The sequence below is a fragment of the Rattus rattus genome, chromosome 5 (assembly GCF_011064425.1).
Source record: "Rattus rattus isolate New Zealand chromosome 5, Rrattus_CSIRO_v1, whole genome shotgun sequence".
In the NCBI taxonomy this organism is placed as follows: Eukaryota; Metazoa; Chordata; class Mammalia; order Rodentia; family Muridae; genus Rattus; species Rattus rattus.
Window position 1 is genome coordinate 15,865,814 of NC_046158.1, and position 27,605 is coordinate 15,893,418.

The following is a 27,605-nucleotide window of genomic DNA, read 5'->3' on the forward strand; positions in this document are numbered from 1 at the left end:
CTGCACATGTAATCACACCCCACACACACACACACACACACAGAGAGAGAGAGAGAGAGAGAGAGAGAGAGAGAGAGAGAGAGAGAGAGCGCTTTAAATTTTTAAAAAAGAGTATTTCTTCCCAAAATGTATACTAAGTTTCAGGCAGTTTTATTTGGGTAAAAGGACAATTAGTTGATCTCTCAAAAAGCTGAGATCAATATGTGCAATGTAGCATACCTAAATGTTACAATCTAAAGATATTACAATTACTTTTGTGACCTCATAATGAAGGACAACAGACTGACTCATAACTGTTCTCAAAGTTGCCATTTGCAATTTAGTACTAACAGCAGAGTGGCGCCTGTGCATGCCTTTAATCCTAGCACTAGGGAGGTAGAGGCAGGCAGATCTCTAGTCCCAGGGCAGCCTGCCTGATCTACAGAGTTCCAGGGCTGCACAAAGAAACTGTGTTCTAAAGACAAACCAAAAAGAAACCAAACCAAACTAAACAAAAAACCCAAAACAAAACAAAACATCAGAAATTTAGTATTAACTATCATCTATTCTTTTGTGGTAAGAACGAGTCAAACATGGCAGTATATAATGAATTTGATGATACAGTGACTGGCTATCATTGAGACTTGTTCATACTCCAGTACAATTACATTTCTTTTAAAGTCAACTGAATTTTTCAAAGATTTTTTTTTATATAAGCACAGGCTATATAAATATTCTATCTCAAAAATCAAACAACAGAAATCCTCATCCTTCCTGGGTGCATTCTAAGAAGGGAAACAAAAACTAAGAGTAAATTTAAAGTGTATTTTCTAAAGGCTATCTACATTCAAAAATGAATCTCTGGAAGTCTCAAAGGAGCACTTCCCTTCTATAAGTTATAATTAGTATGAAATGATTTTAGTAATAGGAACTTCACTTACTTGTACCAGCAAATACTTTACTTTTACTCTATTAAATAACTAGACCCATCCTTTCATTTCAAGTCTTGACTACCTTCTTGTTTCTTTCTAGATGCACCTCCCTTTTCTGAATGGCAGATAAACAGTATCTCAGTCAAGTATTACTCTATAGGTTGGAGATACACAGTTGATTAAGACATAGTCTTTACCTATGAAGAGTTGACTATACAATGGAAAAGGATAAAGGGAGATCAACTATTACAAACAGATGACTGAGGTACATAAAGACTGAAAGGTGAGTTCAGAGGAAGGAACAATGACTACTCAGAGTTTGGGGAGATGTGTGAAGGCAAGGAGGTACAATGACTCATAGATACCCGAAGTATAGTTAGACTGGGAGAGCAGCCAGAGAGAAAGTGATCCTAAGAAGCGAAATTTACCTACAGTAGAGGCTATGTCCACACAACTACCATTACTGGGATGGCATCCCTCAGGAGAAGAAGGGAAGATAAAGTAAAAAATGGCTTATGCACATATTTGAGTCACAGCACCTTCTACATTGTAACCAGTGCCTGGGCATCAGGCTTATTCAAAGAAAATAGCAACAAGGATAAGACTAATATTTGAGTTAGCCACAAAACTGTAGCCTCTGTTTCTAGGCAACCCTCTCCAGTCTCCACTGAACATGGCACTAACATCAGATCTTCCATTTTATATGCTATTCTCAATTTAGCAATGTTCTCAAACCAACATAAAGGAAGTATTATACATGTGTCCTTTATATATGGTCATTTTTCCAGTTTCATTAAATACCTAAAAAACACCTTCCAAATTCATATAAGATTCTTTGTTTTTTAGGGGCTAAAAAGAAGGCAAAATTGACAAACTGCCATGTGCATGAACACAAGGACCTGAGTGCTGGTGCACTCTGAGGCCACAGACATCAGATCTCCCTGAAGCTGGAGTCACAAATGCTTGGGAACCCCTGACATGGATGCAGGAAATGGAATCTGAGCTTTATGTAAGAGCAGTAAACACTCTTAAACACTGACCTATCGTTCCAGCCCATACCCTTTTGCACCCCTAAGACTTTTACTGGCTAGTAAGATGGCTCAGCAAGCTAAAGCACTTGCTGCCTAGTCTGATGACCTAAATTTGATTCCTAGAACCCACACAGTGGAATAAGAGAACAGATGCCATCTGATCTCTGTGTCCACATTTATATACATGTGTGCACACATAAAATAAATAATAATAAAAATATTTTAAGGGACCATTTTTAACCACAGTTGTGACTTTTTTTTGGCAATAGCAAGTCAATAGAAACAAGATACTAAACCTTGGGAACACTCCGTGTATGACACACTGCATGCTACTTATGACCATCCATATCCCTAGCCAGTCTGGAAGCCCTTTAAAGCAGAAACAGATAATATAGCAAGCATTCAGTTAATGGTTTGCAAATCAATGGATTATACCACCAAGTTTTTCTCGAAAGTTCTAAGCAAGAAAACAATTGCTGCCAGTTTCATTCTAAAGAACAATAGCACGAGAAGCTACTCATTTAATGTTGTCTGGGTTCTCTAAAAGGAGAGAACGTATAGAATGAGAGAGAGAGAGAGAGAGAGAGAGAGAGAGAGAGAGAGTGAGTGTGAGAGTGTGTGTGTGTGTGTGTGTGTGTGTGTGTGTGTGTGTGTGTGTGTGTGTGTGTACACATGTACAGGTTATAATCCAGCTAATCTAACAATGGCTGGCTGTCAACCAACAGAAGGTCCAAGTCCAGTAGTTGTTTAGTCCATGAGGATGTCTCAGCTGGTCTTCAGTGCACACTGGAATCCTGAAAAAGTTGGGTCTAATACCAGTGAAGGAACAGACTTTGCTAGTGAGGGTAAGAGTAAGCAAACAAAGAAAGCAAGCTTCTTTCTTTTGTACTATTTATATAGGCTGCCAGAAGAAGGTATGGCCCAGATTAAAGGTGAATTTTCCCACCTCAACGATCTGGACTAAAAGTGGGACCCCAGTTCAAATGATTTAATTCAGGGGAAAAACACCCTCCAAAGTATACTCGGACATTGGGTTTTAGTTAGTTCCAGATTTAGTCAAGTTGACAACCAAGAATAGTCATACCAACTCTACCTCTTGTCAACATGACACATAAATTTATCTCCTTATGTCATGTTTAATTTCCAACCAAACACAACAACCAGATCATAATTACTCCTAACATGATATAACTATCCACCATATAACCATAAACTCATTATATATTTAACAAAGTCATAATTATGCCTAATATGATGTAATAATCCCTTCTGCAACCACAAATGCATTGTAAATTTAGAACAAGTGACAATGACCCTTGAGGGCTAATCTCTTGGTATCTAAAATTTAAATATAATAAACATTGATATTACTTAATTGATATTACATTATCTAATAAAAATTTTTGAAAGAAAACACAAACTTTTTGTACAAAAAAATCTTAACAAAATACAACAAAAACACGCATTTCAATAGCAATCCTCTTTCTACAATTGACCTCGTGTCCTTAGCTGGTATTTATAACTACCATCCCTCCACTACCCATTCTGTATTTCTTCCACTCTCAGCAAGCACCTTAGCAGGTCTTGGCTCTTTTCCTGGAGGAATGACTGATAGCGTCATTCCTGAAAGATCTGTGCTCAATGTCATCCTGCCTAGAGTAGGCCATTGTAGTTTCACATCGACTTTAATCACAGAATATGGTAGCCCCAAGAGAAACTCTATAGGATCTTCTATACTCCAGATATAACTTCTTACCTCCATTATGGACAAGCGATACAATTTCCCCTTGGTAACCTGGGGCAATCATACATCCTAACAGTGTTATTCCTTCCTTAACATCTTGGCCTAAGGGTATCAGAAGCTGCCCTAAGTGGCCAAGGGGAAGTCTGAGCTTCCAGTTTGACAGAATGTTTGTAGTATCTCTTGGTGAGAGCACATCCTCCTCCAGAACCAAAACTATTAGGCCAGCAGAACTTAAAAGTCAGAACAATAAGAGGTAAACATTTCCTACAGGGTACTATTGCCATTCCCACCCCCTGATTCCTGGACCCATGGATTATGGCTATGAGAGAAACCATACCAAATGCCAGATTGCTTCTTCAAAGACTTCTGGAGAACCCTGCCCAAGCCCTTCAGGCTGCTGTCACCTAATTGGTGCTGTGATTGTGCTGTCTTTAAAAGCTGATTCCACCTCTCTATCAGGCCAGCCGCTTCAGGATGTTGGGGAACCAGTGAACTCCATGATTGTGAGCTTACTGCTGCACTTCTCTCTGCTCAGAAGCAATATTGTGTGGAATACCATGACAGTGGATAAGGCATTCTATACGTCCACCACAGATGAAGTGGTTTTGGCAGATGTGTTATGTTCAGGTAAGGCAAATTTATAACCAGAATAATTACTACTCCAGTAAGGACAAAGCAATGTCCTTTCTAGGGAAGAAGTAGTCCAATGTACTCAATCTGTCACCAGGTTGTTAGTTGATCACCCCAAGGAATGGTGCCATTTCTGTGTTCAGTGGTGGTCTCTGCTGTTGGGAGATCTGGCACTCAGCAGCAGCCTTGGTAAGTGGTAGTCCATGTTGTCAAGTCCATATATAACCTTCATCTTTGCCACCATGGTTGTTTTATTCATGAGCTCATAGGATAATGACAGGAATGGATGGGCAAAGAGGCTGACTGTCCACAGGGGGGAAAAAATCATCCTATACTTGATTATTGAACCCCTTCTCAGCTGCTGCTGAATTATTTACGTGGGACACAAGTATTTTAACATCCTTTGCCCATTTGGAGAGATCTACTGACACACCTCATCCATTGATAGCTTTCTCACCCATTTTCTAATCATGTTCTTTCCAAGTCCCTAACCATGCAGTCAATCTACTAGCTACAGCCCAGGAATCAGTGAACAATTGTACATCTGGCCATTTCTCCTTACAAACAAAATTTGTGACCATGTGTACTGCCTGAAGTTCTGACACTCTGAAGATTTCCCTTCATCAGTACTTTTCAGGGCTGTCCCAGAAAGGAGTTATAATGATGAGGCTGTCCACTACTGGGTACTGCCTGGATAAGGTATAGTAAACCAGACTCTAGACTTCTATTCCTCAGTCAACTGATCAGAGGTCACTTCCCATGGAGCTACAGGTGCACACTTGGCAGCAGATACCATTTTAACAGGCATAGAAACCATAGACATTTTGGGCAATATCTTCATGTAATTTACCTGTGCCTTCAGGACCTGCCCCAGTCTCATCACACATTTAACACTTCCATTTGATTATGGAAGTGCTGCTATGCAGGTCCTACTTTATGAATCAGTGAGTCAGATAACATCCAGCTAAGGTGGGCAGCTCCAGTCACACGGTAACTTGGTGGCCCGTTGTTAAAGATTCAGACTCCTCTAAGGCCCAATAGCAGGCCAAGAGCTGTCTCTCAAAGGGAGACGAGGTGTCTGCAGATGATGGTAGAGCCTTGCTTCAAAATCCCAAAGGTCTTTGTGATTCACCTATAGGGACCTGCTAGAGGCTCCAAACAGCATCTGCCACTGATGCCTTGGGCACCGTTGGGTCTGCTGGATCATATGACCCAAATGATAGAGCAGCCTGCACAGCAGCCCGGATCTCTTGAGGAGCCTTCGCCTGCTGCAGACCCCATACAGAGCTGGAAGCTCTCTGAATCGTGTGGTATACCACACCCAAGTGAGGAATGTGCTGTCTCCAGAGTCCAAATAGACCTACTAAACATTGTACTTCTTCTTTTGGTGGCAGGAAAAAGTGACAATGACTTATCCTTCTTCTTAGAAGAAATATCTCTACATGCCCCACACCAATGAACTCCTAAAAACTTCACTGAGGTAAGAAGGCCCCTGAATTTGTTTGGGTTTATTTCCTATCCACTGACGCACATATGTTATCAACAAGCCTAAAATGGTTGCTGTCTCCTGTTCACTTGATCCAATCAACACAATGCCATCAATATAGTGTTATAATATGATACTTTGTGGAAAAGACACATGATCAAGATTTCTTCTAAGTTGTGACACAGGGCTGGAGAGATAATATATCCTTGAGGAAAAACTGTGAAGGTTTATCAAATTGCTTCTGGTGGTCCTTATGGACGGGTATTGAGAATAGGCATTTGCTAGATCAATAGCTCCATACCATGTACCAGGAAATGTGTTTATTATTCTGCTCAAATAAAGATATTACATCTGGTATAGCACTGCAGAGTCACTACTTGATTGAGTTTTTGATAGTCAGCTGTCACTCTCTGTCTGCATTGGCCAGTTAGGAGAATTAAAGGGAGAGTTAAAGGGAATCATCACCCCTGCATCTTTCAAGTTCTTGATGATGGCATTAATTTCTGCAGTTCCTCCAAGGATGTGATACTGTTTTTGATTCACTATTTTTCCTGCCAGAGGCAACTCTAAAGGCTTTCGTTTAGCCTTTCTAACCATAATAGCCCTCATTCCACAGGGCATGAACCCAATGTAAGAATTTTGCCAACTTCTAAGTATATTTCTCCCAACTATACATTCTGACACTGGGGAAGTAACCAATGGATGAGTTCAGGGATCCACTGGACCTGATGTGACTCAGACTATAGCCCAAAAGCCATTAAACATCTGACCTCCATAAGCTTCTACTTTAACTAGAGGGTTACAATGTTTCTTGGGATCACCCCCAACTCTTAATTCAAAACCAGTATCCAATAGACCTAGAAAGTTGTATTGTTTCCTTTCTCTAGTATACAGTTAATCTTGTAAAAGGCTGTAGGACTCTCCAGGGAAGGACTGTAGAAAGGCTAACAGTAAAACTCTTAGGTGTTTAATCAAGGTCCTTCCTCAGGGGTTTTGGATCTCCAAATGGCTCAAGTCTGGAAATGGGTTCATGGACCGAGATTCCCTTTTGTCATGATCCAATGGAGCCTTTCTTTCATATATGTGAGAATGTTTCCACTTATATAGATCAAACAAAAATGAAATATGCTTCTTATCTATTTCATGTCTAGAAGTACCATGATTGATTAGCTAGTACCAAATGTCCACAGAAGTCATGCCACCATAAAATTCATTTTGTGTTTGCTGATCATTACAGATCAGGCCATATGAATATTGCTTTGTCTATCTACCTATTGCAATAACTTACAATCACCTTGCCTTTAGCCATTCAGTGCTTTGCACCTGGTCCCTGCTACTTTGGGTCCCAATTAAACCCAGTGCATTTAATTCATCTAGTTGAGCAACATCATCTCCAACACCAAGGTCTAGCACAGGGAAAGGATGACAACAAAATTCTTCAATGTGCTGGTGCCCCTCTCATCATTTTGTGTCTTATAGGATTAGTCAAGGGCATGTCTTTTGGGCCTCCCCATTGTGCAGGATTAGGTTTTACACAGCATACCCTCTCTACGATTTTTCTGAGCCTTAAAATCCCTTCATTAACACTAACTAACTCCTTTTCTGTAGGCCATCTTTTGGCAAATGCCTCAGCCAACCATTCAAACAGACATTCAACACTATTAAAAAACTGTGTGAGCTTCCATATTAAACCTAAAGTCTCTTCTCAGTGGTTCCATATCAATAAACTCAGCCTAATCCAGTTTTATATTCTTTCACCATTATCCCATACCCTTAAAATCAAATTCCGCACATATTCCCCAGACTTCTGTTTGAATAGCAAATTCATTAAGTTCTTCAGGAGTATAGCAACATCCTCATGGACTACACTTTCTACCTCCCCTCTAGGAGCCTGTTTAGCCTTAAGTCTGGTTAGAGCAACTATAGGTCGGTGGCCCTGAAAGATATAAGTATTGTCTTGCCTGGCATTTTCTTCTGAGAAAGTCATTGTTGTCTTAGCAGACAGTGAAGGATTGATCGCCTCAGTCAAGGGTGTAAACAACAGTATTTCAGGGAATAAGAGTGAGAGTACATCTTCTGCTGTGGGTGGAAAGACTATTTCCTCGATGTTAGATAAGTTCTTGAGAATTTGAGGGGTCAAAGTTCTCAGATTCAATAGGTTCCTTCCACATATCCCCATCCCAAGCTTTAGGGCCCCATTCTTTACCAATTAATGCCCTTACTTTAACTGTCCACGCTGTTCAAGGCTGGGGCTTGATTTTCATTGTAATTCAGACAATCTTATAATAATTTTCCCAATCTTGAACTCTGTGGGTGCTGGAGAGATTTCTTCCAGGGCACACTTAGAAACCTTTAGACTGTTTATGTGATTCTGGAACCAGTCGATTTTATTACTGAGTTGACTGTTGTTCTTCACTATATTCTGAGATCTTAGAAGCTGGTTAATTTTATCATGGATCTTATTCTTTTTCTTTGTCTACTTATACAGACATGGTAGGAACAAATGACCAGCATCCTCACTTTCCATATTTTTCCACAAACTGTCTAAAGTTAGAGTCACCAAATCCAATGCCTCTCACATGTGGTGAATAGGGATACTTAAATGTATTTGTCTCCTTAAGTTTGTAAAACAGTGCACACCATGGGCTTTCAGTACTCTCTGGGCTCCCAGGAGAGGCTTCAGTAACTGTATGTGTTGGCAAACTGGAAAGTCTGTTCCAGATACTTAAAAAATTCAACTATACACTTCTGTTGCTCTAGAACCACCGCTGATACCACATTCTGTATTAAGTCAGGGTTCTTTAGAGAAACAAAACTTAAAGAATGAATATATAGAGAAAGGGGATTTAGTAGAATAACTTAAAGGAAGTGGTCCAGCTAAGTCCAACAAAGCTGATAACTAAAATCGGTTCCCTAATTGTTTCTTGCTTATGTCAATAAAGATGGCAAAAAAGATCGCTAGGCGAAGAAGGTACAGAGGTGGGAGTTCCAGGTCCCAGGAGGAAGAGGTGGAAAAGATATAGAGAAAGGGCTTTTTGGCCAGGTTTTGGAGAGAGGAGCATGAGATACACAGGTCTCTGGGCGCTGACAGTTTGTAGCCTCTGCAGGCAGCAGAGGCTAAGGAGGATGAGGCAGGCTATTCTTCGCCCAGCCATTGAGTTATCTGGCTAGTTTTAAACTATGAAGGCTGTCTGGTGTTTTCCATCCGCAGCAACTCATGTGGGTAAGAGAAAGGGCACAGTCTGGGCGGTTGTTGGAGGTTTGGTGGGGCTAACTGTAAGGGCTGGAAGATCACTCGCTAACAGTTTCTAGGGCTCGGGGAACCAGCTGGCTGTTGGTGGAGCTATGTCAGGAGTGGGACAGTGGCAGCTTGTTCTCGGGGCCAAGCTGAGAACAGAGCCCTAAGAAGGTGATAGCATGGTATTTTAAAATTACACGCAACAAGTAGTTGTTCAGTCCCCAAGGTTGGATGTCTCAACTGATCTTAAGTTTACTGCAGAATCTTGAAGAAGTAGATGGCTCTGATGCCAGTAAGGAAATGGACTTGAGCAGGCAGGCAAGAAGAGCGCTTCCTTCTTCTGTGTCTTTTACCTAGGCTGCCAGCAGAAGGTGCGGTCCAGATTTAAAGTGTGTCTTACCATCTCAAATATCCAGAGTAGAAGTGGTACCCCCACTTCAAATGATTTAATTATGAAAAACTCTCACAGTTGTGTCCAGCCATTGGGGGTTATAGTTAATTCCAGAAGTAGCCAAGTTGACAACCAAAAATAGCCATCACACCTGGCTATATAAAATTGAACACCGGAATCAAAGACGCATACATTCATACACTTATTTGTTTATTTTTGGTGGTGGTGCTGAGGATCAAACACAGGGCCTATGCCTCAAGGCAAGCCCTGTATCACTAAGCCACACTCTTGGAGTATTAAATTCACAGTTTTAAATAAATGGTTTTCCATTCCCAGAAATTTGGATAAATATGACGATGGCAGAGTACTTGGGTGCCTCACTTGAACACACACACAGACACTCCAATTTGAGAAGAAAAAAACATAACTCCCCAAATCTGAGGAATAAACTTTTCCTTTTGTTTGTTTTTGTTTTGTTTTGATACAAGGTCTCACTTTGTAGCCTTGGCTGGTCTGGAGCTCACTATGTATACCAGGCTGCTCCAAACTCACAGATCCACTTACCTCTGCCACCCTAGAATAATCCTTTCTAACAAACTCAGGAATCAGGACTAAACACTAACTCCTCCAAATGTACAATGTAAATATGCATTATCTTGGACATGGCTGAAATTCAACAGCCAGAAATGGAAGAGAAAAAATGTCCTCTAAATAAAAACATTAGATAGATGATAGATAGATAGATAGATAGATAGATAGATAGATAGATAGATAGATAGATAGATAGATAGATAGATAGAAAGAAAGAAAGATAGTTAGTTACAACCCAACCCCATGTTGGCATGCAGGTGATTCCACTGGCCTGCCCACAGGGACCTAAGCAATTGCTTGTGTTATCACCTGCCACGGCCAGGTGCAAAAGGTATGTGTTAGGCCTGCCCACCACTCAACACTGTGACCTCTCTCTCTTCCTAATGTTCCTTCTATCTGTTCTCTGCAGATGCCCCCCACCTTTTCCCCCTATCCCCTCTCTCTACCATCCTGGCTCTGTTCTCCTCTGTTGGCCTGTCTACAGTCCACTTGCCTGTTTCTATCACTTTCCTAGATCCTCACTGTTCTCCCTTTCCCCAATAAACCTCTTTCACATCAGGTCCGCTGCATGGCATAATTACTCAGGGACACACCTTGGCATAGGCAGACCTTAACCTCTCACCACACTATATTTCATAACCCAGTGAGAAGTAAATAACCACTATCATCCAAGTCTATCTAGCTCCTGGGTAGGTAGTAAGAAACTCTGGCTATTCAAGAACACGGTCCTTGCCCCACCCATCCTGAGGACTCTGTACAGCAGGCCTCTGGTGCCTAAATCAGAAATGCTAAGAAGTTGACTTCACTAGCTAGGAAGAAAAATACTGAGATCCGTGTAGAGAAATGTAAAGCTGTGGTCCAGGCTGACAGGAGCAAAGAAACCTCATAAATTGGGCCCTTTGTCGTAGTTTGGTGTGTGGCTTTGGGGAGTAAGTTATGTTGGGAGGGTCCTTTACTCAGTGAGAAGGTGAACAAAGTGCAGACTATTACAGCAAGAAATGCTCCTTCTAAAATCCAGAGAGCCTGGCCTTTTACCTCTGGCTGGGCCCAAGCATGGGACCAGGGTTTTGTCATGGACGCCTCTCTGCTGCCCACACTGGCTGCTCCACAACAGAGAAAGAGACAGGAGGCAGACCCTGCAACACCTACTTAAAAGAGGCAGATGGAGAGGAGAGGAGAGTGTGTGGGATGCCTTTACCTCCCCCTCAGGAGGCTCCCAGCAGGAGTCCAGAGCCAGCAGCTCCAAAATCAGATTTCCACACATCCTCCCACCCCAAAATGTCTTACCCCTCTGGCAAAAGGAAACAGAGCATTAAGCAAGTGTGGCTCTGGTGTGCAAGGGGATTTCAGAAGGCCTGAAGATGTCTTCTCACACTTCTGCACTTTTCTGGAACTTCTATAGAGGTAGTCGGGTTGGAAGTTATTAAGACACTGACCCAAAGAGGGCAAATGTGCTACTACAATCAGCGTCTGCAGGCTGTCCTGAGCTAGACACATACTTTATTAATAATCTTACATACACAAAATGTCCCCAGGGAAGCCTAACAGACTAATTTCTGACAGCTCCAGATAACAGCAGGAGGGATTGAAGCCCTGATGACTCTCCAGTTTCTGCATACCACTAAGGAGCAATGAGCCCTTCCCACCCAAGGGATGTGATGCAAATAAATAAATACAATTATCTGCAGGGCTCAAGAACAAGAGCAACACCACAAAGTCCTTCTCCCCAAGTACAGTGACTTGTGGGGAACAGATAGGACACCAAAACAACAGCTGCAAAACTTAATTACAGAGGACTATGCAAAAGCTGTCAACTGTTTCAAAGAACCAGCCAATGGCTGAGGCCCTTTCCCCTTACCTTAAGATACAGAAGCAGCTCTTGGCTCCTGAAGATAAGCGGCAGAACCCGAATCTCTGTTTGCTGTCAATGTCAGTGAGCACAAATGTGAAGTTCTGGCCAACTTGGCTAACTGAGAGGCTGTGGAGAAGACAGAACAAAGGGAGAGATGAATGTGTGCTAAGTTTCCAGATAAAGTATCTAATCGTCACAAGTCATTGAACCTGCTACACTTCCTTTGTGGAACTTTGTAAATGAGCTAAAAATTTACACACTTCAAGGGAGCAGACAAGGAAGTGGAGGGAAAAGGAAGGGAGGGAGGAAGCAAGGACAGAAAGGGGTAAAGGAGAAAAAGGAGAATAGAAAGGAGAGAGAAGAAACTAAGGAGAGAAAGGAGCCTGCTCTAATGTCCATCAAAATTCAAAATCATCAATACTCTCCAATGTGCCTGACTGAGTTCAGGCCCTGGGTACCCGGGTGAATCAGCAATCGAGGGTAACAGTCTATCCCTTGTTTGTAGAGGACAAGAGCTGGGACAATGGACAACTTGGTGAGTGGAAGCCTTGTGTGACTCCAATGGCCACAGCACAGCTCACTGCCACCAGAGGTGTTAAAGTGTCTCCCGTACACCAGCTCCAGTCAAATATGTAATGTATCACTTCACCTATTCTCACGGTGATTTTGGAATCTCAGTAATGTTCCCACTTTTTCAGAAAAGAGCACCAAGAGTAGCTAGGGAACTGAGTAGGCTCAGTGAGGGCTAGGAAGAGCCATCATGGACACTGGAAAGGAAAAGGGAGAGGGCTATGTCTTCTTCTCCTGAATCTTTGATACTTTCTCAACTTTGAGGAACATATTTATTATCTTAAAGGGCAGGCGTCTCAAGATGTTAAGCAAGTTAAAAAATTAAAGTGATGTTTCAAGCCATTAAAAACCCAAAAATTCTTGTATCAGTATAAAATAAGCCAACTATGCATAAAAGCAATGTAAAGCAAAAAGTATCCAGTAAATAATTTAAAAGACTACCAACAACAAGAATGATCTAAAGTAAATAATCTAAAAGACTACCAATAACCAGAATGATCTAAAGCTCTCTTAGGTTACAAATGCTTCAAACTACACACTGAAAATCCACTTAGCAGTTATCCAGTATATCACTTTTTTAAAAAATGTAAATATTTATTCCAGACTCTAATACGTAAGTTTACACTAATATTTTAGAATCTGGCAGTGAATTAAACTAAGGAATTCAGCAACTTGCATGGATCACACATATACTATATTTCACAAAGTATACTCAAGTTGATAAGACATGACTTTGATAAAATATTTAAACTGCTGCCAAGGTACCAATTGTCAGTAGAAATGAAAAATCATTTAACAGGTTTTTTTCAAAGACAGGGATTTACTGTCTTTAGGTGGACTATGAATTAAAATCTCAAATAGAGAATAGACTTTCTTTCTAAAGCTCCCTTATACAAGTCACAAAAGAAAAGTAAAACTAAAGAGATTTTCAAGGTATCCCAGCACAAAGGTCAAGGGCCTTGCCTACTTATATTTAAGGGAACAGTTTTATCCCTTGGAGAGTGCTTCGAGTACTCTGAAAGACAAGAACGTGCTCCACTCTCCTTACATAGCCAGGGAGGTGAACAAAACAAGGTAACAATTTCAAAGCCACGTGGTAATAAAGCGGGTGTAAGTAATGCTATCCCCACCTTACAACTAGGGGAAGGAACACATTTCCATAAAAGTTATAGAGCTGTCAGGGGGACACCAAATGCTACCTTCTTGTGGCTGTTATGTTTTATCTATAAAGCTTGGAGACTGTGTTACTATGGTGATTTGATACTATGTTTTAAAGGGGGATTATATGATTAATTTTAACAAGGTTGAGAAGTGAAGATGTGTGAGAAACAAGATTCTAGCTCACATAATTGAAGTGATCCAGGAGGAAAGTGGGCCTCAGTGGGGGAGGGGGAAGCATGTTTTTATTAAAACACATAATGCAACAGGTTTAGATAAGTCCAAGATACAAATAAGGCCACGTTTTTGTGAAGTGTTACTATGTGATCCTACCAAATGTGATTCATTATTTTGCTTTTGGGGTTTGATTTTATTCCTAGAATGTGCAAAATGAAAACTAGAAAAGAAGGCTATTATAGGACTGAAAAAAACAAAAACAACAACACAAAACAAAACAGATCTCTAGGAAAAGGACCTAGTATGAAAATTACTTGATCTGCAAATTGGCTGCCATTAATCTCCTACTCTTCACACTGCCATTAAAAATGATTTTTAAAAAGGTATGCATAACAACACTATAAGATCAAAGAAAGATTCATTGTTGATTGGCTTAGTACAGAGACCAGCTCAGTAACCTCTACCTAGGCCTTAACTTAGCAAGTTTCTTAAACCCAGCTTTCAGCAGCTCAGTTTCTTCACATGGAATAATCATGAGAAGCTATCATTCAACCCAAACTATGTTTTAGGAATCAGTAGTATAATCACTTATTTTAAAAGGCCAGTAGGAATAATTAGTAAAAGGTAGGAGGCAAGCTGTTACTAACTTACTGAAGATCAAAAATTCACAGGAAGGTCATGATTTACAGAGACTCCCTGACCAATTCAACTTTTTAACACCTGAGCAGTCCTGGGGGACCAAATGACTCAAGTTTGCATTAAAATGAATGATTCTTTTTGGGAATGTTGCAATTTAGAAGGAGACACTTATTATTCACAATTGAGTCACCTTTCTAATTCTTGAAAGGTTGAAGTACAGGTCATCAAAAACACAAAAGCAGTAGACTCAATTTTTTTTTCTCTCCCCTTGGACAAGATCCAATAAACCAAGTCTGTCAGGGGCAGTCAAACAGAGGTTAACTTGAAGGGTTCTGAATCTCCAGGAATGTATCACTTACTCCACTAGCTGTGGGAACCTATGGAAGTATTCACTATTTTTTTTTATAAAAAATGACTAGGGGGTCTGCTTCCTCAAAAGCCTTTTAATATTAGCACCTGTAATTTTTATAAGAATCAGAGATTTCACAATGATTAAAGCAAAAGGAACCATAGGAACCATTGATCCAATTTTCTTGTTTTATGGGTGGGAAAACTGAGGGTTAGGGTTTTGTTTTGGTTTTCAAAGTAATTAGGACTACAGCAAAAATCCAAGTCAACTGTGGTTCAATGTCCTTTCTATCCTGCCATGCTACTCTAAACACAAGGCCAGCCCTCCCCTAGAAGTCTCACCTCAGTTTAAGAAATTAAATTATGACAAGAATGCAGAGTTGTCTTGGCAAATGGACTGTGCTTCTCATTAAGCACCACAAAGCACATTTGAGCACCAGCAGAAATAAGCCTAGCAGACCAGGACTGGGATCACCCTTAGGTACTCCTTCCACACTTAGATGAATGTACAAAACAAGGGAACAGATCAAAAATGAAGCCCAGACTGTAACCTTCATGCTACCCTATAAATGCTCATCAGCTGTTCAAGGTCCTCCTCACCCTATATTGTTTAATATTGGCATTGCAAGAACAGCACTAAGTATGTGGATACACAGTTTGAATCCAGTCATTTAGTAAGAAATGAGATTTTACATGTCAGACTCACTTTAAGCTTGCCCATTTTACATACTGAACTGCCAGTATACAGGGTGATATGTGCTAGAAATATATGCTGAACAACAAAAAGAGAAATTTAGCACTCATATGGCTATCTAATTGAATAGCAGCTTCTCAGAGATGTCAACAATGACTCAAACAAAGGATGAGATGGGATGGCCAGGCCAGGCTCAAGAAACTGGGTATTTATAACAAAGGAAAAAGCTATGCAAAGATCTTTGGAGTTGAAAGGAACTGGGCACATGTAGGAAAGAAAAGCATAGGAGGGGCACCCTAAAGCACGAGAGACAAATGGCAGCATCACATGAGTCGCTACATAAAGCGAGCACCAGGCCATGTAGAATACCTCATACACAAGTCATATTAAGATATTACTTCTTTTGGGTGGATATGGATGGGGTGGGTGTTTGGATTAATAAAAGGCCATTCAATAGTTCTAGTCAAAAGAAAAGCGTTCATCTTAAACTTCTAAAACAATGTCACTTACAGAGCTGAACACACTAATTAGGAAAGCCACATAAATGTTTGAGTTGGAGGCATATATTCAGAAGTCATCTGAGCACAGGTGACACTGAACACTAACAGAAATGATGAGGTCGATTTAGGAAAAGAACTCAGAGAGGCAAAAAAGTGTCTAGGACTCATTTACAGAAATACCAGTTGAAACAGTATATGGAAAAGGGATCATGAAAGGAAAAAAGAGATAACCACCAGGCAGAACCAATAGAAGGGAAGGTCACCTGTACTGATACAACGAGATGAGAAGGGAAATGTCTATCTCTTTGAGTGATAAGAAGGCCTTGATAAGAGCAGTTGCACTTTTGAAAGACAAAAGCAAGAGAGGCCAAAGCAGGCTGAGGAACAAGTTAGCAGTTACAGAGAACTTTTTCAAGCACTAAAGAACCAGACAGTAATTGAGTGGGGAGAGTCAGAGGCACATATTACTTTGGGATGAAAAAAAATGCCAAAAGTTGTTTCTAAGCCACTGAGAATGACACAGAGCGAGAAGATAAACTAGTGTGAGCTCTGTTTTGTAGAAGTAGCCTAGGTTTTCTATGCAAAAGTTGTGTGAGAACACACAAGTTACTGTACATTTCTGATCTCCTCTGTAAAATCAATCATCACACTGCAAAGTGATTTTAAGGTTTATAAACCAAAAATATAAAGTAATTAGCACACAGTACACAACGAAACAACCAAGACTAGTATAGCTATAAAATGCAAGGTCCTGAATTAAAACCCTGATACCCTTGCCCACTGTGGCTTACTAATAATCACCTGCAGAACTGTCTACTGCCAAATTATTAGAGTCCTTGAGTTTGTGGACTGAGCCACAAACCTTTCTATCTCCTATCCTGACAGTCCATGAACCACAAAGCTTCCCTACATATATATATATATATATATGTATATATGTGTGTGTGTGTGTGTGTGTGTGTGTGTGTGTATGTGTGTATGTGTGTATGTATGTATGTATATATGTATGTATGTGTATATATATATATATATATATATATATATATATATATATATACCATGCATTTGCCAGAGCCTCAAGCTTCTGATCATCCCTGCTCAGAAAACCAAGTGTTGAGAATGGCACACTCCCAAGAGTTCTGGACAGGAGCAATAAGATTGCAGACTGCTTCAAAGAATGTAGCCCTTATCTCCCCAAGAAAACCACCAGACACTTCTAAGAAAGAACAAAGATCTTCCCTGACCTTGCCTACCTTAGCCTGACAAATTAAATTATCAATAACCACAGAATTTAAACATATCAAAACTAGAGGAACTGTAGAGAACTTCCTAGTTCACAGGACAGAAGTCATTGGCCTCCTTCCTGGACATGGCAAGACAAGAGGAACATCCCAAGGACACTTGTATCGCTCAATAGGTCACTCCACACCCTGTCACCAGGGCCAATTGCCATGCTATTCACTAATGCTATGGAACTGACCATGAGCTACAGCTGAACCTACCATTTATACTACACTATAGGACTAAAGTCCAGCAGGACAAATGTATGAAACAGAAACAGAATTAGAAGATCTACACTAATACGTTAACCAAGATAACACTGTATTTATGTGGAAACCATTTACTCAGTTACCTAAATTTTCTACTTTTCTAGAGTAACTATATAGTATTTCCAAAATAAATTACTTTATGCTGTGTTAGCTAATGGCAGCAGTATGGTAAAGTGCAAAAGAAAGGGGGGGGGAGAGGGAATATTAGAGGTAGCAGCAAAATGAAGGGCTTAAGAAATAGTTTCCCGGAAACCGGGAAAGGGAATAACACTCGAAATGTATATAAGAAATATTCAAGTTAATAAAAAAAAAAAAGATAGTTAATGGACAACAGTTGGGATTACCTTATATAGACAGACGGTTTTCAAAGAAGTCAGAAATCCACAAAATATAACATTTAAAGTTACTTATTTTTGTTGAGACATATCTGCTCCTAATACTTCCCATTTGGTGGATTTAATTGAGTATTTAATTGGTGGAAAAAATTGAGTATCTCCATCTCCAGGTAAGGTAACAGTTTGTGGCTAGACAGCCACTGGGCAAAAACTATCTATTTCACCTACGGACTAATAGTGTCCACAAAGGGACACCTTATGGAGAAGAGTCGACTGATAATATTTACTGAGCCAGAATTATCAGCCCTTCAAGCTTTCTGCATTTCAAGAGTCTGTCAGTTGATTCTAGGCCTGAAGGCTGAGGACTTGCGCTCACATGTTGCTAACAGAAGACTGTGCTAGTGGAGATTTGTCTCTACAAACTCTCAGTTCTGAAACTGTATTAGACTTCCTATATTTACAGATAATTGGTCATCCTCAGATTTCTGATGGGTTTGAAGGCTGATTATAATCCTAGAGCCTCCTCAGGCTGTTTAACTTTGAAAATACATATTTAATTAGATAATTATCAGATAGTATACAAGCTAGCCAGGATATAGTAGATAGATAGATAGATAGATAGATAGATAGATAGATAGATAGATAGATAGATAGATAGATAGATAGAATATATTTTAAGCCATTCTTAAGGTGGAATGATAACTAGATTTTCTGTTTAACTGATAAAATGTTGGACTGGGTGTTAGATATACATTTAAATTATAATGATAATAGTTTGTGCTCAACTTATATTTCAGAGAAAAAATTTTTAATTAGACAGAAAGGGTGAAATGTAGAATGATGTCATTATGCAGGTGAAGGCAGGTACAAGATAGAACAAGATCTGTCATTGGATGAGAAGGAAGGATGGGCAAGAGAAAAGTTTTAGATGAGGAGGAGACGGGAGCAAGAGGAGAGGAGCAGCAGACAGAACATGGAGGCGGCTGTTAAGATTCCACTCTGCACATTTAAAGATTGTTATAAATAATCTTAAGGGATTGATGTGTACAGGGTTTTGTATGTCTAGATGAACAAATTATATCTTATCAATTGGATCAAAAAAAAAATAGTTTCTTCCACACACTAAAGGCAGAACCTTTAGCACAGCACATGACCCTAGCTAGGCCTCTGCTGCTCACATGCAGAACTTGAAGCATGGTAACAATGTAAATAGCTTATGTTTCAGCATAAGGAAAGAACACCGAACAGTATCCAGCAGATAGCAGATACCAGCTCAAGCACCAAGTACTATCTGAGCTACTTTGCATTTGTGGCTGTATCCAAAACCACAAAATGGTGTCATTTCATTTTGTATACCTGTCGTTGGTGAGTATAGAATAGAGGCACGCCTCTCACATCCTCTGAGAAAATGTTTTCATCATTAACAGTGAACCCTTCTTAAAACAATGCAAAACTCAGTATTTACTTTACTCCTTCTGCCACCAAGGCTTCAGGATAGTAGTGGGTAGAAGGAAGTCTGGACAGGAATGAATTCCTTCCCCAGCACTGAGACTATGGTTATGATGATAGGTAAGACCTTTTCTTTTGTGGATCTTGACCTCTCTCCTGTAAAATGGGATGTCCGGGCAGATGCTGCACTCTCAGACCCTGTAGGCACACTCTTAGAGCCTCTTGTGCCCAGTCTCTCATGGTACATGGCAGCCTCCCGAGTAGGCTCCATCTGCTCTGACTGAACATCTCCAGGCTCACTCAGGGTTTTCTCCTCTGCTTTGCTCTGTGGTGCATATGGGGTGTTAGGCTCACTTTTCTCCATACCTACTTCCTACTGGCCTGGCAGACTCAACACAAGTCTCACCCACCAGAACAAGTTCTCTCTGAGCATGTTAGTCTTCTGTTATCACCGCATCCTTTCAAACAGTGTTTAAAATGCCTTTACAGAATGTCTTGAACTAAACTGGGAAATACAAAGAGGAAAGAGTTTCAACCCTGAGACATTTCTATATTCTGCATATACCTCAGCACAATGGGATCTGTCCTGAATAAGCATTTGCTTACATACAGATGATTATCTGGTCACTGCTGAAACAGTACGGAAGAAGTAACCAGCCAGGTTACCAGACAAGAATCAATTAGACACTCAAAGCTAATTTTTCTTCCTTTCCTCCATCCCCTGATTTTGGTGACTACTCTTTCTCTGCAAGGTGATCTAGTGGGGCATGAAACTTAGAAAAGACTGTAAGCCTAACAGGACCTTGGGTGCATCATGATCCCTCCACGCTCAGACAATTTCAAATGAAGTACATATTCTAGCTCTTCTCTCTTACAGCCAGATGATAAAATGAGAGAATACATCGGAAAGGCTCGCTTCTGCAGAACTACTAGCATTATTATTTTTGATAAGTCTTAGTTTCAGAAAGAACAACTTTAAAACAGCACAGGAGATGGCAAGACATCAGTGCTGACAGGAGATTTGATGACCACTGTGCAAGTACCACTCTTGTACAAGTACAGAATAGAGTGTCAGAAGGTTGTATGTCTGTTCCCTAAAGTAGGAAAACACAGCAGCAGAGATCAGGAAGTACCATTACCTGGGCACTGCTCATCCCATGGCCCATGCTGGTCTATTTGCTAAGTCAGACAGTTCCATAGACCTGAGCACACTTGTGAGCCTCAGAATTTGGGTTCATTTATTTGACACTGCTAACAACTAACTTAAAAAACAAAAACAAAAACCTGACATTAAAACCTCTATATTCCTCATAAATGAGTCTAATTGTGATGATGTCTTCTATATTGAAGTATGTCCACCTAAAAGGAACAAAAGAAGAGAAAATACAGTCTCCCAAATAAAATGGGATCTTCTTTACTTTGTTTGATTGGGGCATCTGTAGAAATTAATTTAAGGAATATAATAAATGTAAAGACAAACTATTGTGTACTAAATATCAAAATATATCCCTAAATAATGTTACAAAAGAAAAAATAAAGAGCACCACTGGTGTAAGTGATTTGCACAAATGTGTTTTATAAGAAAAAAAAAGTTTCCCACTAACAATGAAGAAACCTCCAATGTTACAGGTGACAAAAAGGAGGCAGAGAGACAGAGAGGAGAGGATGCTTCAGAATTATCCCTAAAGGAGTACTACTTTTATTTCAGAACAAAATCATCCAGATGATCAGGGAATCAGGGTGATGTGTGCAGTGTAAATGTGAGGTGTGTATTTGTATGTACAGAAGTGCATACATACTGCATTGTGGTGGGAAGTGTCTTCTAATGTTAGTTTACAAAGTTAATTAATTACAAAGTCAATTAAAGAACACTTATCCAAGAAGTGTTCTTCTAACAAGCAGCCCTATCAAAATATCTTCTTATATAGTTTGTTAAATATTTAGCTATATTTAGCTTTGTTAATTTGTATAACTGTGGCTTTTCATAATTTGTAATACAGTTCATAGGTGGCTAGAAATTTTATACATTGCCAATTCATATAAATAAATGCAAAATTTCATTGAATATCTGTCAACAATACCCTACACTTCTTGCTATTTTTTAATAGAAGCAATAAGATAAGGAGGAGAGAAGGAACTCTCATTCAAAGACAGACCACTCAAGGCTATTCTGTTCTGAGCAGGGACCTGCTACTAAAACAGCTTGGTGCCTGTTTTAAAAGCTCTGAGTCTAAAAGCACTACAATGGATGATTGGCTTAAAACAACAGGTGAGAGGCAGGTAGCACACTGATGCTGAGTGGCCAGCAGCATTCCAGAGCTGCTTTTAGGACGCAAACTCCTTTGGATACTAAGTCTCATCCCACACCACTCTTGGCTTCATTTATGCCCAATAAACCAAGATACTAGTATTACAACATCTATAAATGAACTCAGTAGCACACCATCTACATGCTCTCTACACCGTTCAAATCCTTTAGATCATGCCTTATTTATGGAAGCTAAAAATGCATGATAGACTCTTCCTAAAGAAGGTTTATATTATACAGCTTTCTTGGAATATGTTATGAAATTTATTAGTCATAATTTGTATATTTTCTACAAGATCAATAACACTAAAAGTGGAATTAAAGGGGGGGGGACCCATAATACACATAGTCTCAGTTCAATTTCCCAAGAAAACAAAAAAGAGACAAAAAGTAAGTAGACAAATGAATGATCACAAAGAAATGCTTCACTGGAATAGAGACCACAACAAACAGTTCTTGAAGATAAAATAAATATCACTACCTTTGCTAACATTAAAAGTTGCAATTAAAGAAAGTTAGATGAGGTCTTTGAAAAACAGTTGCCATCGTGCAGTGGATGATTTAACAAAATAAAACAAGCCTCGTACCATTTCAGTTATCCTAGAGTTCTTATAGTTGTACTTTTCCCTATAAACCATTTCTTGTGCTTTGAACACCAAGGACTGTTTAGAAGCTCGTGAATGTTTTAGTATTCATGCCTATAGAGAATGCCAATTCCCCAGAGGTGCCACTTTCAGTCACTTGTAAAACACAACCTAGCAACTTATCTTTTAAGCACTAAAATGCTTCTAAACAAGATAGGTCCACATCTTTTTAAATTTGGAGTTGAAACCAATGGCTAACAAGCCATAAAGCCAGATGGTCATATATTATTTGTTTAAGCTGAGTATATTAATATTTGAATGCAAGTTCAATAGTATTGAGTTAAATACCAACCATTCTTAATCATGGTTTAAGTCTGATAACCAAAATCAAAAATTTAGTAGCACACAAAATACATCTTACAAACTGTGTAACACATAGCTCTAAGCTTTAAACTTTTTGATAGTGTCAATAAAATTCCCAGAAAAGGAGAATACTGCAACTCTCCCTGGAGCAGAGGTGCATTAAATCATGGTTAAACAGACAGAATGTTAAGAATGGCATGGCTTTTATTTTCTATAGCAGGTTTATTACTACTCCTTTTTTGTTTTTACTAATAAAGTGTGAAAATCTGACACTACCTGTCCACATAGAAGGGAAAACAAAACTTGGTCAAAGTCTGTAGAACTTCCTGTGGAAAGAAAGAGAGATAATTTAAACATCTATTGGGACCAATAAATCTAACATTAATCATAGAACACCATCTAGCAACTTTACCCTAAAGAAAGAGGAGACAGATGAAGAAATATGTGCTTTATCAATTACACAGGAAGAGTATGAGGCAGTCAATCATGAGAAATAATAAACATGATCAAACTTCATTAAAAATGAAAAATTAATCAAGAATCACACATGGGCAAGCAGCAGGAGCCATGCAGGAAAGCTCCGAGGGGAGGGAGGTGCTTGGGTTGCCTCGTGTTAACACCCCTCCAGGGACCATCTCCAGCCTGACCATATGGATCAGAGTGAATAGCACTGAGCCACATGGGTTTGGCCTGGCAGGGCCGCTGTTGCTGGCACTGTTTTTGCCTGTTACCTAGGAACAGAGGGGGCCAGGATTAGACAATGCTTCCGAGCATCAATAGGCCAAAATTATACAAGAGTAGAAAGCCAACTTGAAGATAATTGTTACTGGAAATTCTTAACTTCACTTTTAGAGTTTAAAATTTTATCTGGTTGCTTTATCAAGAAGTTGTCATACAATAATTTTGGAATCAAACTATGACCACTGATTTTTAAACATCATTATCTTAATTAGACATACTTACCTACTTGAAACCTATAAAAATCCAAAGCAAACCATCAGTATGAATAAATGATTTTATAAATGCTGAGGCACATTAAGGCAAACACACTATTCAGGAGAAGGGCATGAGAAGAAGCAGCATCTCAAAAACTTGTTTATAAAAGACAGTGTTCTTACATTAAGACAAGAACATTGGGATATGCAATATAATACAAGTGGGGAACTTTTCCTAACAGACACATTTTACATATACATACACAAGCACAGCTATATATATATAAATACACACACACACAAAATTATTACTCTCTTTATAGAATTTCCTATAGCTTGACTTAAATTTGACCACAGGTTTGAACAGCCTACAGTTGGTGCTTAACATAAGGTCACTGACCAATAATGCTATAAATTTTTAAAAAGTATTCCTTTCATGAATTTGATTTTGTTTTTAACTATTTAAAAGCCCAACCTCAAGTCAAAATGAAGAGCACTTTTTTTTGGGGGGGGGCGGGACACATTGGGAAACTGGTTCAAATTAAAACAAACCTGCCTGTTGCAAATACTAATCCAAGTGATAAATTAAAGATCAGTTTATAAATGTAGCACTTTTCTAACCAATAATAATGAATTATCAATGCTAACAGAATTGATGCTTCTCGCTTCATTTATTTTTAAAACCAGTTCTATCATTCAAGAAATAAACCACATCAATCTAATAACCCACTCAGTGAAGCAGAAATCACATTGACTTGCTCTGTCAGTGTTCTGCCAACACAATTCAATTGAGAATATCCTAGTTTTAATATCATCTTGGATTGGGTCTACTACATACATCTCAGCACTGTTAAGGCATGCTAGAAAACAGTAATGACTGAAAAAGTAGCTAAGAATATAAGCATATTTTAGAGGAATTACCTATCAACTGGACATTCTTAGTGGCATTTAGCAGTCTACCTATTGTGGTTTCAAACCAGTAATGTGTAGCTAAAATAGAGCATTATATAGATCAGTTTCTCTGTACATATTATTATCAATCAGATGCTGAAAGAGAAATTGTATAAAACACTCATTTTAATGGAATTATAAAAATATATTATCCACATACAAAGCTCCCATCACACCATGAAAACACCAAAAAGCATATCTCAACTTAATACACATTCTTTAAAAAATACCATGTGCTCATTCATTGCCCACACCAGCAGCTACAAAGACTGCCATCTTTTACTCCTCAAAAGTTTCAGGTACAGAAAGCACTTCTCTACTCTATGCTGGAGTTGTGCCTGCAAAAGGCCTCAAAAGATTTTTGAAAGAAAGGACCCCCATGGCTACAAGAAAGCATTGTGCTCTACAGCTGAGTCAAAGGAATCGAATATGCCCAACTTATTACTCACTACAATATAGAAACTACTTACCACTTTCTTATGTCAAAAGTAATAATCGACCATGAACTTGACTGTCAAATAATATTAGAACAAATATGGAAATGACCAGTATAGGCTGAGTATAATCCACCTCCCACAAACTCTAAACTCTCCTTTATATAAAACAAAGTAGTGGAGTAGGAGAGATGAGAGAAGAGGTTATGTAGAAAAATGCAGGCTCCTGTTTACATATTATCGTATGTTTCTTCAAGTTTTTGATGCCACAAGAGCTTGATATTTCAATTTAAGTCAAACAAGATGGTAGTGTGCTGTCAGAGGGGGAATAATGAGTATCTATCTTGTAATAGACAAAATCACATGATTACAACCATAACTAAAATATCTGCTTCTGAGTTTGGGGAGAGAAAAACAAGAGAGGGAAACAACCAATGTTTTTTGTAAAGAAAAGCTGCCAATTTTATGCATACTGATGCTTGCATTATATACAAATATTCAGTTACCTTATTCTCTTTGTCCAAAGAAAAACACAATTATTCAGATATGGAAAGACTACTCTCCAAGGGAGGAGGGAATAAAACCCTGATTTGAATATTTTTTGAGCCTTCTAGTTATTGCAGAGTATCCCTGAATCTTTCAACACTAATTTTACTGGGGAAACAATCATCGACCAGTTACCAAACCCCCTTTCTCTCAACAACTATGTCTGGCTAGGAAACTTGGTTTGGAGATGTCAATTTTGCTGTTTTTCTCCCCCACACAAGCTCTTTCAGCCAGTCAACCTCAGCTCAGCCTCCATTCCTGGAACATAAAGGGGGTTTTGGAAATGCAGGGCAGCTGATGAAATGTAAACGATCTAATTGCAAAGGCAGGGGTGGGGACGACTGTGTGCCAGTTTCCCAGATCAATTCCCAAGTTTATATTTTCACAAATCTTCTTATATACAGTCTGATTTTTCAACAGTTTAATGAGCAAAAATAAATAAATAAAAGTGAATCTATAGTAGCCAGTCACCACAGTTAAAGTGCAGGGCATGAACTAGATCCCAGGAGGGAACCAGTCCACCATGTCACCACTGGCTTTAGGACATTCGCCACCTGGTTCCATGTCCCCAGGTTCCAACTCTTTTCATAATCAAAACACTGCTGACATTATAAACCCCAGATGGGTTTTCTAAAATCTCTCCCAATCAATATATCCAACACATAACTTATTGGAGACAACTCTGAGCTCATTGATTAAGGTGAGTTCAGTAGCAAAGTTTTCAAAATAAATGAGACAAGAAAATAGCAGTCAACCTCTTTGTGTCACCAGACAATTTATAAAATAGGCAATTTTCAAAATGCTTTCTTTCTAACAAAATATATGATTTTTTATGTGGGAAGAAACAAGAGTGGGGAGGGAGCAGTTATGCATATATTAAACAGCCAGCTGTATGGGAATAGGAAAGCAACATCCACCAGGAGACCAAGTCAACACAGCCAAGGCAAGACGACACAACAGAAAACAGAAAAGAGCTCAGGGCTAATCTTGGTCCGCTCTGGGTCCATCTTACCTAATGGAAAGTCTCACTGCAGGTCAGAAAGCCCATCAAGAGAATTTTTCTCACTGTGGAGAAAGAGGGGGTATGTTCTAACACTGAGCCATTCTCTCAAGAACTAAGTCAAGCTTTATATCTATAATAACTATTATAGAGCCCTATGTGGGAGTAAAGCTTTGAAAACTAAATTCGATGAATTTATCTGAGACTGTTAATCACAGGAAGGTTTGACCGTGTCTCTCTAAATGTGGGCTTTGAAGGGATGTAGGCAACCCTGTAACAGACATCCTTTCCTAGGTCAAATACTTTTTTTTCATCTTCAACAAAACCTACAAACAAAAAATAACTTTTATTTGGCAGATGAAAACAGCAGTCAGACTTAGACATACATACCTCACAAGTGCCCTCTGAAGGACAAATGTGCCAGATGACCTTATACTGTCTCCTGGAAGTAAGGAACACTGAGATGAGGCACAGCTGGTATAATTAGAGGACAGAGGGGGGAAGATGTGCAAGAAAGCATCTAAGAAGTACTGTGAATAAATGAATGTATTTTACAATACATAAAACTACAATTAGCCTTTCGGTGCATCCTAAAAGCTTAGAGCAGCTGATAATTTACCTTGAGGTAAAGAAGGATAAAAAGGAGGGCAGCCAGGGGTAGAACAGTTCCTCAGTTTTTTTATATCTAATTTATTTGTTAATTTCAAAATCATAGGTACGTGAGGAAAAGAGAAGCTCAAATTCCTACCATACTGTGTTCAGATTGTTTTTTAGAGTGTGAGGAAAAACTGGCCCTCCCACTCCTCCAAGTGAGAGCAGCTCCAGTTCACTGATGGGGCAGGAAGGAAGCCTTTGACTGATGAGCGAAGCTAAAAGTGACAGAGCACATACAACCTAAACACACAAAAAGCTAACAGAATTTGTACTTTACGCAACTTCAAGTTAAAGCCAGGGATTCTAAGGGAATGCTAACAAAGGTTCTTAATGTTTATGATTAAAAACAGTAAAGCAGAAGCTCCTGGAAGCTTAATTAGCATTAAGTTCAAGGATGTTAATCAGTTAGGAAACTGTAAAATCAGCAAATAAAATTTAACTTTTTCAATATAAACATCAAATTAAATTCAAGATCTACATCATGGTTAAAATCTCTTCTCTTTCCTCTCCCAGTGAGAAAAGGGGCTTTGAATAAA

General features: G+C 39.2%; 1 protein-coding gene across 7 annotated transcripts in view; it reads right to left on the reverse strand.

Annotated features, from left to right (window-relative positions):
• Positions 1–27,605, reverse strand: part of Dennd1a (DENN domain containing 1A) — a 490,128-nt gene that overhangs the window by 300,147 nt on the left and 162,376 nt on the right. For 3 of the 7 annotated variants that reach the window (XM_032903215.1, XM_032903216.1, XM_032903219.1), the window contains 2 exons: positions 22,826–22,875; positions 11,881–12,000 (listed from right to left, as the gene is read on the reverse strand). The exons of 1 other annotated variant lie outside the window; for it this stretch is intronic. In XM_032903215.1, coding sequence (XP_032759106.1) covers positions 11,881–12,000; positions 22,826–22,875 — 170 coding nt within the window. Of the gene's footprint in view, positions 1–11,880; positions 12,001–22,825; positions 22,876–26,805; positions 26,858–27,605 lie in introns of all 7 variants that reach the window. 3 more of the 7 variants (XM_032903218.1, XM_032903214.1, XM_032903217.1) reach the window with 2 other exon arrangements.